The sequence below is a fragment of the Stegostoma tigrinum genome, chromosome 4 (assembly GCF_030684315.1).
Source record: "Stegostoma tigrinum isolate sSteTig4 chromosome 4, sSteTig4.hap1, whole genome shotgun sequence".
Lineage (NCBI taxonomy): Eukaryota > Metazoa > Chordata > Chondrichthyes > Orectolobiformes > Stegostomatidae > Stegostoma > Stegostoma tigrinum.
The window spans coordinates 24434133-24449800 of record NC_081357.1 but is presented as its reverse complement, the minus strand read 5'-3'; the positions used below and the strand labels follow the sequence as shown (position 1 = coordinate 24449800).

Sequence of the window (15668 nt, the reverse complement as noted above, 5' to 3'; positions counted from 1 at the left end):
TAATTCTAAAACAAAATATCTGCAGTGATGGCTATCAAACATCTTGAAACACTTTTCAAAGAACAGCAGCAAATTCTCAGTGTCCTGTTCCACCCACCAAAATCACAATAAACAATTTGTCTCGTCACAGTTTCATTTGCCTTTTGTCTTCACTGTACTCAGTGTTCCTGAATTCAACAGCTATGTTCACTATAAAGTATTTTTCTGAGAATGTACCAAAATATTATTTACAAAAGCAAAAGCAAAACACCACAGATGCTGGAAATTTGAAACAAAAAGAAAAACTGGATACACAGCATCGGTGGAGCAAAACAGGCTCTAATTTTTCAATAATTCATGCTGACAATAGGGAGGGGTGTTGGGTGGGGTCGTAGAATTGCTACACAGCGTGGGGCCCACAAATTCCACAGCTGGCTTCACGCCACTTCCCCTGTCCTGTACACAACTACATAGGTGTCAGCCCTAGCCTGGGGCAGTTCCCCCACCATCAACTCATTGCAGGCCTTCAATGACTAATTATTGGTCACTCAGGGCCTGTACCCACTCAACAGCAATTTTTTGGCTAATAAGAAGAGTTCAGGGACTAATGGCAAGTTGGGGACCCACAGCTTACCCTAATCAGGACTTTGGAGGGGCTGACATATCACTGACACCCTCTCCAAAATGAACACCCACAGCCTCAGCTCCCACTAACCTAGCTATCATGAATCCCACTCTCACCTCTTCCCTTTGTCTAATCTTCCTGGATCCCTAGTGCTTACAGTCACCAACAATTGAATTGCTCTGGGTAGTGCTGCTGCAGTGAAGACATGTGAATCAGTACTTTAGATGATCACAGGTTTATCTCATTGCCTGTCATTTGTCAGTTAGCACAGTGAAACAAGAGCTTGTCTTTTAGTGTGGAGACGCTGTTGTGTTGCAGATATCACACAATTCTGGCTGATCAGGAATCTTTTTTACACTTTTTGCCTGCTAAAGGCGTCAGAAGGATTTACAGGTTGATAGTCAACCATTTTGCCATGTTATGAACCCATCTTTCAAATCCATCAAGTCCTACCATCTGACTTGAACACAAAGCCTGCGAATTACAGGCAAGAAGGCTAACAATTGCACCACAAAATCTCCCTGAGCACAAGTTTATGAAGAGCAAAGTGTGGGATATTAGGAGTGCATCGGAATCATCAAGTCTATAGGTAATGAAAGCATAGAAGAGGATTACAGCTGAGAAGGGGGTTAAGTCAAAAGATATTAGAAATGGATCAAGCTGTCTTTGAGGTGGCACAAATATGATATCAGCTCACTACTGGATCTGACATAACACTAGAATTGCAAAGAGATTGATTTAATATCAAACTGTTGCCATGGAGAGGGATGCAGTTCATAACAAAGGATTTATACTCTTTCTCTAAAAGGATCTAACGGCAGATTATTTGAGGAACCCCAGATTTCGAACAATACTCTAAGTCAACTCAAAAACAAAGTTGCTGGAAAAAGCTCAGCAGGTCTGGCAGCAACTGTGAAGGGAAAAACAGAGTTAACGTTTCGGGACAACAAAGTGCAGAGCTGGATGAACACAGCAGGTCAAGCAGCACCCTTAAACGTTTCGGGTCCGGTGACCCTTCCTCAGAATTCAGATGTCAACTCATCTAACTTCCTCACGAATGGTCAGCCCCATTTCTACTTTCACTCTGCCTTGGAACCCAAGTCGACATTAACTGACACATCAATGCAAATTGCTGTTATCATATCTAATTTTATGCACGGAAGTAAACCGCACAGTTCGGTCAAAGAATAAAAGTAAATACGTTGTTCATTACTTACTTATGACTACAGTTACAAAATACAGTACCTAATATTCAAAAACACGGTCAAGATTTAGGACTTCTAAGTATCTGAGTGTTGTGAAACATGGAAGACAAGCTACATTTTAATTTGACAGTTCCGAAATGTGATTTAGTCTTATATTATGGGCAGCACTGCTTTAACAGCTGGCGTTCAGCCGAGAAAAAATTACTATACAAAGTCTAGAATAAAAGAAAACCGAAGAAGTAGTCTGTTTTATATCATACCAATAAACCTATCAATAAATACATAGTTTCCAAAACAATGGTTATGAGGGCTGGAGGCCTCGGCTTGATTAAACGGGTTACAATAAGGAGTTGTAAACACAAGGTGTGAGGATATATTTACAAACCAGAAACATCAACATTGGTCTTGCAGCACGTGAACTGAGTAACCCAGAAATAAACTTTTAAAAAGGCATACTCTGATAAGTCTTACTGGGCGCCTGCAGCAACACCTCACAAAATCGCCTGAAGGTACTGATTTCTTACCCATCTTTTCTTTTTGCTTTGTAAACATGACCGTAGGTACCACGACCCACTTTGCAACCTTCATATTCAAACAGATCTTCTACTTTCTCTCGCTCTGCTGCTAGTTTCGTCTTAAAATCGTAATCCATGACTGTCACTCCATAAATGCATAAATACTTTCAATGTCTGTTGGAAGGGGGAGGAAGGGAAACGGGCTGGATTATTTAAACTGAGCACCGATCATTTCCTTATTTCGTGTGTATTTTTTTTGTCTCTTCCAACAAGTTCGCCCGGCGACATTTAACCATGGGTTTGTTATGTTGACGTTAGCGGCAGACAATGGCGGACCGCGAGGCATGCCGGCATTTGTAGTCCTTAGAGCTTCGGCAGGGCCTTGACTAGCGCGGCTGCATCCCGGGGTCAAAGACTACAACTCCCGTCGCTCATTGCTGCGGACGGTTTTAACCGTTTTCGGATCCAAAAGTAAAAACAGTTAGTCCGAGCAGAGCAGCAGACGGGTGTGGGGGTGGGAAAGGGTGAAGAAGCACCGGGACACTGAAATCAATAAACAGCGATAAGATATTCAAATACACATCGGAATAAACCTTCAACATCCCTTTTTGTTCGGAAAAACTAAAATGTATCTGTTACATTCCCGCCTTCTTGCGATACGGCACTGCGATAAACGTGACTGACTGCGAAACGAACCAATCGCGTTAGGAATCGGCCCGAAAAAACGAGGGTGAGATGAAATCGTGCGATGGCTTTTATCGAGCGTTAAAGAGGTTTGGGGCAATTTATTTGCAATGTCTTCTCGTTTCCTTCCCCCCGCCCCTTCCAAACGTGCAACTTTTATAGTTGAATTGGAACGTCGATCTGCGCGCGGCTCCACTAACGGTTTTGCCCGGGCGCAAGGTCTCGCGCCGAACGTTCGACTGGTGATGGTGACGGTAGTGGAGGGAACGGGCAGGGGCAGCTCCAGCCAGGCCGTTGACGTCACAGCAGTTCTATTGTGCCGTCGGTAGAGAGGGCGGTGCAGCAGACAGTTTGGAGAAGTCAAGTGATTGGGTTGGAGCGGATGGGGGTGGTGAGCAAAGGAGGGAGGCGGAGGTTATAAAAGCCGGCGCCGGCGGACGTCTCGCTGCTAGTCACAGTATGGCCGGCGACATTAGCTAGCGCTCGCTGGATGCAATTCTCTGTGTAGAGGGATCGCATTGGGGGCAACTACGAAACATTATATATATATATGTATAAAAAAAACAAACAAAAAAATCTTTTTCTTGAAAAAATAGGGAAGCAAAGCAGAAACCGGACCGCTCAAGAACCCACTAAAACAGAGCAATTGACACTAACTTATTAAGCTTTTTACCAGAGAGAGGGGGAAAAAGGGGGGGGAGGTTTTTTAAAAGAGAAAATAGAATTTGTAGAAGGGAAAAGAGGGAGGAGGAGGGGGCGAATTTTTCTTTCCCCTCTCGTTTGTTTCACGATGGAAAACGGTGCACACTTTTTCGAAGGGACCGAGAAGCTGTTGGAGGTGTGGTTCTCTCGGCAGCAGGATCTGTGCACGGGATCGGGAGACCTCCGGACCATTCCAAGGTAAAATACATATATCATTAAAACAATAATATCAGCTAACAGCAAAATGGTGGGGGGAGAAACGCACCAACTCAGACCGGGGACACTTAAACGCGCTCTCTATGTTCTATGTTCTCTCTGGCCTTGGGTTGTGTGGGTGTGTTGGCGGCCAGGGGGGGTTGGGGAAGCACCGTGTTTAAGGAGATACGCCACAAATCTCAATCAATCTCTCTCTCTCTCTCTCTCTCCACCCCCCCCCCCCCCCAAAAAAAACCAGGGAAAGGAATCAGTGTTAAGGCAGGGAATCCTGGATTGTTCCCTCCTTCAAAATTAAACGATTATTTTATCAATTCCTTATTCAAAAGCCTGTATTGGAGTGGGGGCAGGATTTAAGAGGCCAGGTTAATGTGTGTATATGGGGTGGGTCTGTTGGGGATGTATGAGGGGCTGGGGTGTGTGAAGGTGTGGAGAGTGGTGAGGGTGTTGCAATATCTGTATTTATTGACTGGTTGTGGGGTGTAGGTGTGTTGGTGAGTAGGTGGATGTGTGTGTGGGAACCCTTAGGTTGAACGGGATGCGGGATCTCTCCCCGCCCCCCGATTCCTGCCTGATTTATTTCGAACGGCGGGCGCTGGGCGTGGCCCCATCTCACTCTTCGCCCTCTTTGCTGCCCCGCTGCTGCCATTTTCTGCCAAGCTGCACTTTGTGTGTGTATGTGTTGGGGGATGGTTTGAGTGCGTGTGTTTTCAGTTAGAAGTCTGGCCAACCTAGTAACAGGTGGCCAGCCGCAGTTTCTGACGGAATTTGGGGGTGCTGGATTGGCTGCTCTCACGCTTGTTCCTGAATTTGAGTCGTGGTCTCATTTGTTCAGGGCCGTACCTTCTCTCTCTCTCTAACTCTCCCCCCTCTGGCGGTCAGGGAAAACGTGCCCATTCCTTTCAAAGGGGTCTGTCCTTTTTAAATGTGCACCGTGATTTCCGGGGAGGGGGGTACAGTCAGGCTGAATGCACTCCACGTGTACTCAATAAATTACTTAATTCACAAATGATTTAATAAATAAATTATTCATAAATTATTTAATAAATCCTCTGGTGAGAGGAACATGGGCAAGTCGGTGAATTTGTTCCTCCATGTTTTGTGTTGGATGAAAGGAGGTTTTCTTGGATCATTTTTCTTGGTGGGCATGGGGTCGAAATCTGTCAACACGCTCTCCAAAATGATTGAAGACTTTTTTGTATATCTTGCACTGAGCGGAGTTGTCCGTCCTTCTCGCTTTCTAAAAAAAACTAGGTGGAAGTTAGGTGTGACTGAGTTTGAGGAAACGCTACCTTTATATGAGCAGCATTCCAAACTGGGAACGTTGGTGACCAAGGTATTAAACATTACTGCTCAACAACTTCATCTCTCAAACCTTGCTCGGTGAATGTATGGGGAAAGGGGTCTGTATTTTTTGGCGGGCACATCACGTGTTTGGGTTATCTAACACACAGCCTTTCCCCATCCCCCTGTTGCAGAAACTACATGTTTGCGCCTTTTCCAGTCGGTGGGTAGCAACCGACCCTCCCAGAGTTAAATATGCTGCTGATCGCAAGGACAGCAGGAGGAGCGAAATTACAGACGCCTAGTTTTTTCCCCCCCCATGCGGCGCCTGTTGTGGTTGCCTCATAGTTCAGCATGACTAGTGTAAATTCAAACTGGATTCTCTACACTGAACAGGAATTGTCCGATCGACGTCCGCGAGTTGGCCACTTTTAAAATACTTAATTCAGTTTTCTCCCAGTACTTTGGCAAGTTCTTTCCCCAGGTTGGGGAATACCTGCCCCCTTGTACTCGCCTTTTTTTAAATTTATGTACAATACATGGGTGCCATTGTACAAAGGCCGGTCGCCTACTCCCATCAATCGATACCGCAGTGCTGAGCTCTTGCTGTCTCATTTTACAGCCACAAATAGCGCCCTCTCTGAGCACCGGGAAAAGTCTCCTTTTCTTTGAGATTCCCTCCCTCTAATGTGTTGTCACCAGTTCTGCGTTTCCTGCTATTTTCGTATCGTCAGCAGATAGGATTGATGGCGGGTCTAGATGAATGCCTGAAGTCGAATTACTGGTAGATATTAAAACGTACGCAGTGTTAATGACAAATCTCCGTTCTCAACAAATGTGTGAAGACGTGGATCAGCCAAACGTCGTTTGATTTCAAGTGTAAGTTGGACTTTTGAGAAGTTTACCTTCATGGCTTACTGAAAGCCTGTTTATATTAAATCATACTTACTGCGTTCACGCTGCATATGGGAGGTGTTAACAGGCCGTGGTTGAAAGAAAGAACTCGTCATTTAAGACTTTCCACAACCTCAACTTTATTTCATAACCTCTAGACTAGAGACTTGAAATAGAGAAGCAATACAAGGCTCTGCAAACAATAAAATGTTTCTGTAATGTAGTTTGAGGGAAGGTTGTTGAAAAACCTGTATTTAAATTCACCCAACACTTCCCCAAAGCAGGGGACGGAGATGTACACTGACAACTCCAGTCTTGATTTCATTGATGCTAATCTGACATCCAATATTGAATTAGCAGAAATGTTAAATATTGAAAAGACCAAAGGCATTACTTTCAGAGATAACAAGGTGTAGAGCTGGATAAACACAGGCGAAGCAGCAATTTAGGAGCAGGAAAGCTGACATTTTGTGTCTAGACCCTTCATCAGAAATGGAGGAGGGTTCTGAAATAAATAGGGAGGGAGGGGGAGGCGGATTGAAGATGGAGAGGAGACAGACAAGTTAAACAGGCAGGGATGGAGCCAGTAAAGCTGAGTGTAGGTGAGGAGATAGGTCAGTCCAGGGAGGACGGATAGGTCAAGGGGGCAGGATGAGGTTAGTAAGTAGGAAAGGGGGGTGTGGCTTGAGGTGGGAGGAGGGAATAGGTGAGAGGAAGAACAGGTTAGGGAGGCGGGGATGCAATGAGCTGGAAATCCTGCAATTCATCCCTCACACCCCGTCCGCGCAATAACAACCAAAAAAGAATCCCCCCTCATCCTCACGTACCATCCCACCAACCTCTGGATCCAACGCGTCATCCTCCAACACTTACGCCATCTGCAATCCAACCGCACCACCAAAGACATTTTCCCCTCCCCACCCTTGTCTGCTTTCCGGAGGGACCATTGCCTCCGTGACTCCCTTGTCTGCTCCACACTCCCCTCCAGCCCCACCACACCTGGCACTTTTCCCTGCAACAGCAGGAAGTGCTACTCTTGCCTCCACACCACCTCCCTCACCCCCATCAGAGGCCCCAAGAAGATTTTCCACATCAAGCAGATGTTCACCTGCACATCTGCCAATGTAGTATACATCTTACTCTTCCTCTTCCTGGCAGCAGTTTGAGACTCTGCACCTGCTGTACCTGTTGTGGCCTCCTGTATATCGGGGGAAACCAAGCAGAGGCTTGAGGACTGCTTTGCAGCACACCTACGTTTGATTCGCGTTAAACAACTGCACCTCCCAGTTGCGAACCATTTCATCTCCCCCTCCCATTCCTCAGATGACATGTCCATCCTGAGCCTCCTGCAGTGCCACAACGATGCCACCCGAAGGTTGCAGGAACAGCAACTCATATTCCACTTGGGCACCCTGCAGCCCAATGGTATCAATGTGGATTTCGCCAGCTTCAAAATCTCTCTCTTTCCCCCCCCCCCCCCCCCCCCTGCATCCCCCCCTCCCTAATCTGTTGCCTCTCACCTATCCCCCCTCCTAGCTCAAGCCGCACCCCCATTTCCTGCCCACTTGACCAGTCAGTACTCCCTAGACTGACCTGTCTCCTCCCTTCCTCTCCACCTACGCTCAGCTTTACTGGCTCCATCCCTGCCTCTTTAACTTGTCTGTCTCCTCTCCATCTATCTTTTCCTCTATCCATCTTCGATCCGCCTTCCCCTCTCTCCCTATTTATTTCAGAACCCTCTCCCCTTCCCCCATTTCTGATGAAGGGTCTAGACACAAAATGTCAGCTTTCCTGCTCCTAAGATGCTGCTTGGCCTGCTGTGTTCATCCAGCTCTACGCCTGTTATCTCGGATTCTCCAGCATCTGCAGTTCTTATTATCTCGCATTATTTCAAACTCTTGTTTCTTACTCTTCCTCTTCCTGGCAGCAGTTTGAGATTAAGCAGATCTTTGCCATCTTGGTCTTGCATTTGATTTTACGATAAGCTTCTGATCGCTGATTGGAGCTATCATTATCATTGCCTATTTCTGCTTTCAAAACATTGCTTGTCTTTGCCGTACTTCATTTTATCTGTTGCTTGAACACTTACTAATGCTTTGTTTTATTCTTGGCTATTGCAATGCTTTCGCGGCAGCTCTTCTTCCCCCCCCCCCCCCCCCCCCCCCCCCCTGTAAATTTGAAATCATCTGAACCTGGAATGATTATGCCTTAATGTCCCCATCTCAATTCTGTACATTGCATTCAGAAAAGCAACACCCTGATTTTTAAAATTCACATCCACGCTTTCAAATCCCTCTTGGCCTTTCCCTTCCTCCTCTAATTTTGAAATCTTCAGAAATACATATGCTAATTTTGGCCTCTTGCTTCTGAGCTAGAAATCCAGGGGACCAAGCTGAAGCTGTGGAAATGAGAGTTCAAATTCCATCATGGTGGTGGGTACAGTTTAAATTCAGTTAATAATATTCTTGTAGTAATGGTGTCCTTCAAACTGTCAGTTGTCACAACTGAATCTGGCTCACCAATGTGCTTTAGAAAATTTAGGTCTGGCCTCTAATTTAACTATCTACTGCCAGATTTGGTTGGCATCCCTTCCAGTCATTGTTTTTATTCCTACCCCACACTAATTAATCTCTCCCCCTGGCAAAAGATGAATTTATTATTCATCCATCCTTGTTTTACCACTGCATGTGACTGCTCTAATGCACTCCTGCATGGTCTCCAAGTCCTATCATCTGGATTTGGGGTCAAATAAAATTCTGCCTATCTTAACATGCAGCAAGTGTGCCTTTTCTGTCTTCTGAGGCAGCCCCGGGCCTTAAGACCTGCTTCCACTCTGCTTTAATGGTTTCCGAAATGGCAAAGCCCCATTTAACTAACCAATATTCATACGTTGAATTAAGTAGCAAAAGACTTACAAGGGCTTTACTGTGAACTAAACTTAGCACACACCACTTTCCACCTTTTCCCTGTTCAGAAGCCAACCCACCATGGCAACAAACAGACTTTTGTAATAAACTGACCACAGAGTTAACAAACTTCAACCAGGCCTCCTTTTTTTGAACAACCCACTGCCAACTCCCCTAATCAGCCAGAACCCAGCTTCTGTTTTAATCAACCTGCTTGTGTCTGTGGTGGGTGGAGCATGAATCTTGACCTCGGGCCCACAGGCAGTAGTACTTGCCCATATGTCTCAAGATTGCTCAATCCTGCTTTTTTTTGATTCTAGCAATCTGTTCAATGTTATTATACACCTCGAGCATGTGTGACTTGAACCCAGGCTTCCTGGTCAAGGTATAGGAACACAAGCTCTCGGATCTCTGCTCTTGGGATATTTTTAATCAACCTGTTCAGTTATGTTTTTACATGCCTTCAGACCACGTGGGCACGATCCTGGGCTTCCTGGCTCAGGTAGGCGCACTGGCACTAGTCACAGAGCCCTTATAAGAACACATCTCTTAGGTTTTTTTATCAACCGTTGTGATGTTTATTACATACCCTCTGGAACTGGTGTGACTTGAGCACAGGCCTACTGATGCTGAGATAGGTACGCTACCATTGCGCTACAAGGACCTGATAGAACCCAGCTCTTAAATACAAAATTCAGTGAGTATTACAGCCTCAATCCACTCTGCAGTTGTTCTGGTTATACTTGTATTGAGAACTCCAGTATAAGATCTGGAAACTATGCCTTATGAGGCACGTGGTGTTTGGCGGATCTAGTAGATGATTTATTAGAAGGCTTGTGCGCTCTGGGCTTTGCATATGTACCTTCTCAATGAAATAGCTCAATGTGTTCTGCGCTTTACCAAGTGAGCCTTCTCCATCTTTGTCAGTATACACCAGAAAGACTCCAACTTGATAAGATATTTGACCTTTCCAGGCCATCCATAAAATATTTACTTGATCCTGTTTGAAGTATCCTGCCAGGATGGAGTTCTGAGTGGAGCAGTTGCTTCCAGAGTTTGGCATTGGCCATCAGAGTGGCACGTATCCATTGTAGCTTGTTTTGAGTGTTCGGTCCCTCACTGTTGAGCTAGTTAACCTTCAGGAGAATACTGCTGTTGGACCACTTTTCTATCACTAGAGGGTTATTGAATTTGGGGGATCTTGTGACTGTACTGCTGGTGGAACTTCTTCCACTGGGCTATGAGTTTTGTGGGAGTTTACTTTTATAACAGAGCCTGTTTCTTTTGAGGTGTCTTCTGTAGGTTGTCCCAAGTTTTCAAAGGAGTTGAAGCGTAGGGATCACTGCCTATTAAACCGTGAGTTTTTTTAAATTTGAGATCCTAATCTCCAAAAGTTCTTTTCCCCAGCTGACTTGACAACTCATCCAAACATAGCATCTCTGAACTGAGTCATTGGGGCTGGAGATGAATTTTGTTGTCTTTGTGTGCCTTCACCAAGAGGAGGTTTCCAATTTACTGGAAACACTCAGTATTTGCCAGGGTATTCATAGAATTATAAAATCCCTTCAGTGCAGAAAGAGGCCATTCAGCCAATTGTGTGTGCACTGACCCTCTGAAGAGCATCCCACCCATTAGCCTTCCCTGTTGCCCCAGCACCCACCCACTCTATTCATGTAAACTACATCTAGCAAGGCCGATCCACCTAACCTCCATATCTTCAGAATGTAGGGGAGTACCTGGCAGAAACCTGTGCAGACTGCACACAGTCACCCAAGGCTGTAATGGAACTTGGGTCCCTGGTGCTATGAGACAGCAGTGATAGTAAAAGTGGTGTAGTTAATGGAGATTGATGGTCTAGACTGACATCTATTTCTGACATTCACCCAGTTATACTTTTTGGAGTTTATCTGGATTTTCAGGCAATTTTGAAAAGAAAGGTAAGGATTGAGGGTGAGCTGTTACGTTGTCCTGGGAAATTGTATGTACTGTGTAATGGCTGTCTAAGATCTGTGTTCAGTCTCTTAAATCATGTTCTGTGGAATGTAAACTCCTCAAATCCAGAGCTTTGAGAGAGACTCATCTCATCATTGCCACCAAAGCTGCTGTTAAATATTTATCCCTCGTTGATCTGAACCACTACCCATATCAAGAAGGTGCTCTCGTATCTTAGGTTAAGAAAACACTTCACAGGGAAATAGGCATATTTCCAGTTTTATTTTGGTTATCAAGGCACAAAACTTTCCTTAGTTATCTTCCACTAAACATAGTTTCATAGCCTGCCCTTTGCAGTTTTCACCAGAAAATGTAGATGCGCAAAAATATATTTTATCAACAGACTACTGGTAATTTCTGTCCTGGAATCATTTTAACATTTTGAGCTGCTTAAGTGTAGTTTTCCTCTTTTGAATTGAAGGGAATTTGCTGGGTAAAGAGGTTGCGCCTTTGTAAGGGTTGATTGATTTGTGTAAACGTCAATCTGAGAACATCAGTTTCCTTTTTGTCAGCTGAAATCCAGAACATAAATAGGAACAACAGTTGTCTAGATAGCCTCTTGAGTCATCTGTCTTGCTCAATTCTACTTGTTCACCTATTCACCATATCTCATGTTACATCTCTTGAGAGAGAACTACTCCATATCAGAATATAATTTCATATTTTTAGGTCCTTAGAAAAATTCATTTTTTTCATTGGGGTATTGATCTCTCTCAATTCATGAGTGCTGAACTTGTTTTTGTCATTCAAGCCTGAAATGCTTTGGTTGTCAATTTTGCAGACTAATGCCAATATTCTGTCAATGGCTTCACCATGATTATAGTCGACACGTGATTATTTGAGAGATAAATATTTATCAGAGCATTGGGAATGACTTCTGTTCTTCAGAATGGGCTGAGAACTTTTACATGCACCTGATCAAATAGATGGGGGTTTGATTTGACATCTCATCCAAACATGGCATCCCTGACAGTGCAGTGCTCTCTCAGTACTGCACTCATGTCAGCCTTAGTTTTGTGCACTCAAATCCTGAAATGAGACTTGAACCAGAGACTGCTGCAAACGATTGAGACCTAGCTTGTGATTAATGTGGGAGTGCACTTCCGTAGGTATGTTAGTCCAGAGGATCAAAAAAGGGAAAGCCTGAGATGTGGTAGTCAACAAATAAGATTAAATGTCAGAAATGTCGAGGTACAAAATGTGAGCGGAATGGTAATCGTAATAAAGCATTTATCCAGAATGAATATGAATATTAGAATAAGCAACTAATGAAAAACATGTTTCATGCCATTGCATGGCAAAAAGCCATTAAAATCAATATTCAGTCCTGAATATGATAACATGCCCAATCAAGGTTCGGGTATTATTCCTTACTTGCAGTGAGTTTCATTGACCACTGCAGCAGACCAAAAACACACATGGGCATGTCAGCAAGGCTGTCCCTTAAAATGACAAGAAATTGGGAGCTTGGCATCAGGGTGTAGAATGACTGGAGATTTTCGAAATCTCCCCAGATTTTCTGGCCTGCCGACCCAATTGAATTTTTTTTGGCAATCTAGTAAGTTTCTTCTGGAATGTTCCTGAATATTTACTCTTTTAAAACCTATTTTGCCTTCAAATGTTATGATATTTGGTATATGGCACACTTCAGGAAATGCTTTTTGACTATCCAAATATACAACAATCTCACTGCCGTCACCAACTATGTGGCGGTGACTTTCATTAGTTACCCAAGAGCACTAATTATTTTAGTCCTTTTTATTGTTTTTAAATGTCACACTGACCTTTGGCAGATTATATTTCCTGCGTCTATCCCCAAAACCTTGTGCCCAAAAAAGTGCACCTGCTCTGCCATTCAGTACAGTTGTGAATAACCTGCTTCTACTCCACTTTCTCCTACCATTTTTGATTGAGATCAAAAATCAATGTGTCAGCCTTAAAGATATACTCTGGAGCATTCACAATCTCTAGGGTGGAGAATTTCAAAAATTTATATCCCTTTTGAGTAAATGGATTTTTCCTTCTCTGTTTGAAATAATTAGTCCCTTATCCTGAGGCTGTTCTGCTGTGTCCTAGATTCCCCGGACAGGGGAAGCAGCTTCTTGTCAGATTCCTGCAGATTCTTGTCTGTTTCAATGACATCACCATTTACTCTTCTAAATTCCAGAGATGACTGATATCCTTTCAACATAGAGGAACTTGCTCAACTCAGCCTTTTTTGATTGATTCCTTTGCAATCCTGCCTTCGTTGCAAGTACCTTATTCCTCAGATCTAGGTTTCCTTGTTGATTGCCTTAAGTCTGCAGTTCTGCTAAATTTCCTTGTGATTCTCTTTGTCAAATGTTGCCCTGATGTCAAGTGCTGTCCCAGTCACCTCTGGAACTCAGCTCTTGTCCATGTTTGGTCCAAGGCTGTAATGAGATCAGGAGTTTTCAGGGATTGCGAATCAATTGCTGTTTGATGGCATATTGACCTCTTCTGGCACTTGATTGAAAATAAACAGGCACTGTAATTGATTAGGTTTGTATTTGTACTGAACCTGGGCAATTTTCCACGTTGCCATGTAGATGCCATCAGTTGGGGGTCGACTGGAACAGCACGGCAAGGAGCGCAGCTAGTTTTAGAGCACATTTTCGGTACTAATGTTGGAATGCAGTCTGTTCCCTGAGCTTTTGCTGTACATCTCAAGTGTGAAATGTGCTTTGTCAAGCTACCTCAGTGTGCTACATTACTTTTTAGAAAGATGATAGTTGTGCAAAGATTAAAATATTAAAATACTTACCAGACAGCATCAGTATTTTATTTAGACAAATTAAATTTTGTGATAGATTGTCACGTTTGGAATCTTTCCAAGACTAATGACAATTTCTTGTTTTTTGTAGGTTTGAGTGGGACAAGCTATTGGAAAATGTGCATTGTTTGATCATAAGTGTGACAAAGACGGACAGGCAGGAAGCCTATATACTCAGGTATATGAATATTTTGTGTTCCTTATGAATCTAGTTAGAATTGAACAGGATATGGGTTAGATTATCAACAGTTTATTATTGCAAAAACCATATTTGGATTAGGAGAAAAATATCAAGGGCTGCAAACTGAAAACTTGAGGTTTCATGCTTAACCATGATAAATGTGTCCATTTCTAAATTTTATGTTGCCTCTCATAGATAAGGGCTCTTTTTATGGAACTGAGGTTTTGTTTGAATAGTTACAGCACTTCAAGGAAAAAAAACAGTTTGCATCATAACTATTTCAGTTTCAGAATAGTTATGGTGCATGAGGAGACTATTTGGTCTATCATGCCAGCACTGTGGCTGTATTACCTTTTGCTAATTTCCTGCCTTTCCCCCATCCCCACACACCATTTCAGTTATAGAGTTTGGAAATGGATCCTTCGGTCCAACTTGTCCATGCCAAACTTATTCCCAAACTAAACTAGTCCCACTTGCCTTCATTTGATCCATATCCCTCCAAATCACTCCAATTCTTGTACTTATCCAAATGTCTTTTAAACATAGGAACTCTACCTTCATTCCTGACTTCCTCCAGCAGTTCAGTTCCAATAACAAACAACACTGCTTAAAACAAGAATTTGCCCCTCGTCATTTTTAAATCCTTCTCCTCTTTCCTTTATGACTATGCACCCCAAAGTTTGGAATTCTTCCACCCTAGGGAAAGGGCCCTTGCTATTTATCTTACCTACGCCCCTCAATCTCCTACGGTCCAGTGAAAAATGCCCCAGTCAATCTTTATAACTGAATCTTCTATTCCTGGCAACATCTTGGTAAATCTTTTCTGAGCCATCTCCAATTTAATAATATTGTTTTTATAAAAATAGCAACCAGAACTGTACACAGTATTCCACCTCTTGTGCTCTATGTCCCTGTTATTGGGAGCACTGTGCTTTAAGTGATGTCTCCCCCATCCTACCACTTTCAATGGTCTCTGCATGTATATCCCCAAATCTCTCTTGGCCTCACCAATTTCCTGCACAACCTCAACGCAACATCCCAGTTCTATCCTCAACGGGTAGACAAACAGGAGGCTGGAAGAACTCTGCAAGCCAGGCAGCATCTGGAGGAAAGGAGCAGTCAATGTTTCAGATATTCCCTTCTGATTCCTGAAGAAGGTTAATACCTAAAATGTTGACTGCTCCTTTCCTCCAAATGCTGCCTGGCTTGCTGTGTTCTTCCAGCTTCCTGTTTGCAGATGCTGGAATCCAAGGTCGTTTTTGTCTCCAAATTCAAAAGGTCTGAACAATGGAGGCAAGCATGCTAAAAGCTGCCTTAACCAGCCTGTGAATCTGTTTCAAAGAATTACGTACCTGAACCTCTAGGTCTATCTGTTCATTAGCCAGAGCCCTATCATTAATTGTACAAGTCCTGCCCTTGTTTGTTGCACCAAAGTGCAAAAGCTCACATTTATCCAAATTGAACTCCCATCTTCCTCACCTCAGCCCATTGATCTCTTCTGATGCCCACTTGAACTCAATTGATCCTGCCTCCTCCATGTTTCCAGTCAGGCCCTAACTACTTGCAGTTTGCAAACGTATTTTCTCACATCACCCTTGTTTGCTCATCACACTTAAATATGTCCAAACAGGTTTTTTCCTTTTGAGCAGGGAACAGCTTCCAATCTACTCTACTCAGCCCATTAATGATTTTGAAAA

General features: G+C 43.6%; 2 protein-coding genes across 6 annotated transcripts in view; one reads left to right on the top strand and one right to left on the bottom strand.

Annotated features, from left to right (window-relative positions):
* Positions 1-3281, bottom strand: part of cdk19 (cyclin dependent kinase 19) — a 174650-nt gene extending 171369 nt beyond the window's left edge. For both annotated transcript variants that reach the window (XM_059645216.1, XM_059645217.1), the window contains exon 1: positions 2334-3281. In XM_059645216.1, coding sequence (XP_059501199.1) covers positions 2334-2461 — 128 coding nt within the window. In that variant the 5' untranslated portion in view covers positions 2462-3281. The remainder of the gene's footprint in view (positions 1-2333) is intronic.
* amd1 (adenosylmethionine decarboxylase 1) overlaps positions 2852-15668 on the top strand; it is a 34045-nt gene continuing 21228 nt past the window's right edge. The window contains exons 1-3 of one of the 4 annotated variants that reach the window (XM_048531967.2): positions 2852-3097; positions 3827-3908; positions 13882-13968. Coding sequence is in view for 2 of the 4 variants with exons in the window: in XM_048531965.2 (XP_048387922.1) it covers positions 3799-3908; positions 13882-13968 (197 nt within the window). In the remaining 2 variants the exon portion in view is untranslated. Of the gene's footprint in view, positions 3098-3443; positions 3909-5942; positions 6087-13881; positions 13969-15668 lie in introns of those variants that run through there. The other 3 variants (XM_048531965.2, XM_048531968.2, XM_048531966.2) reach the window with 3 other exon arrangements.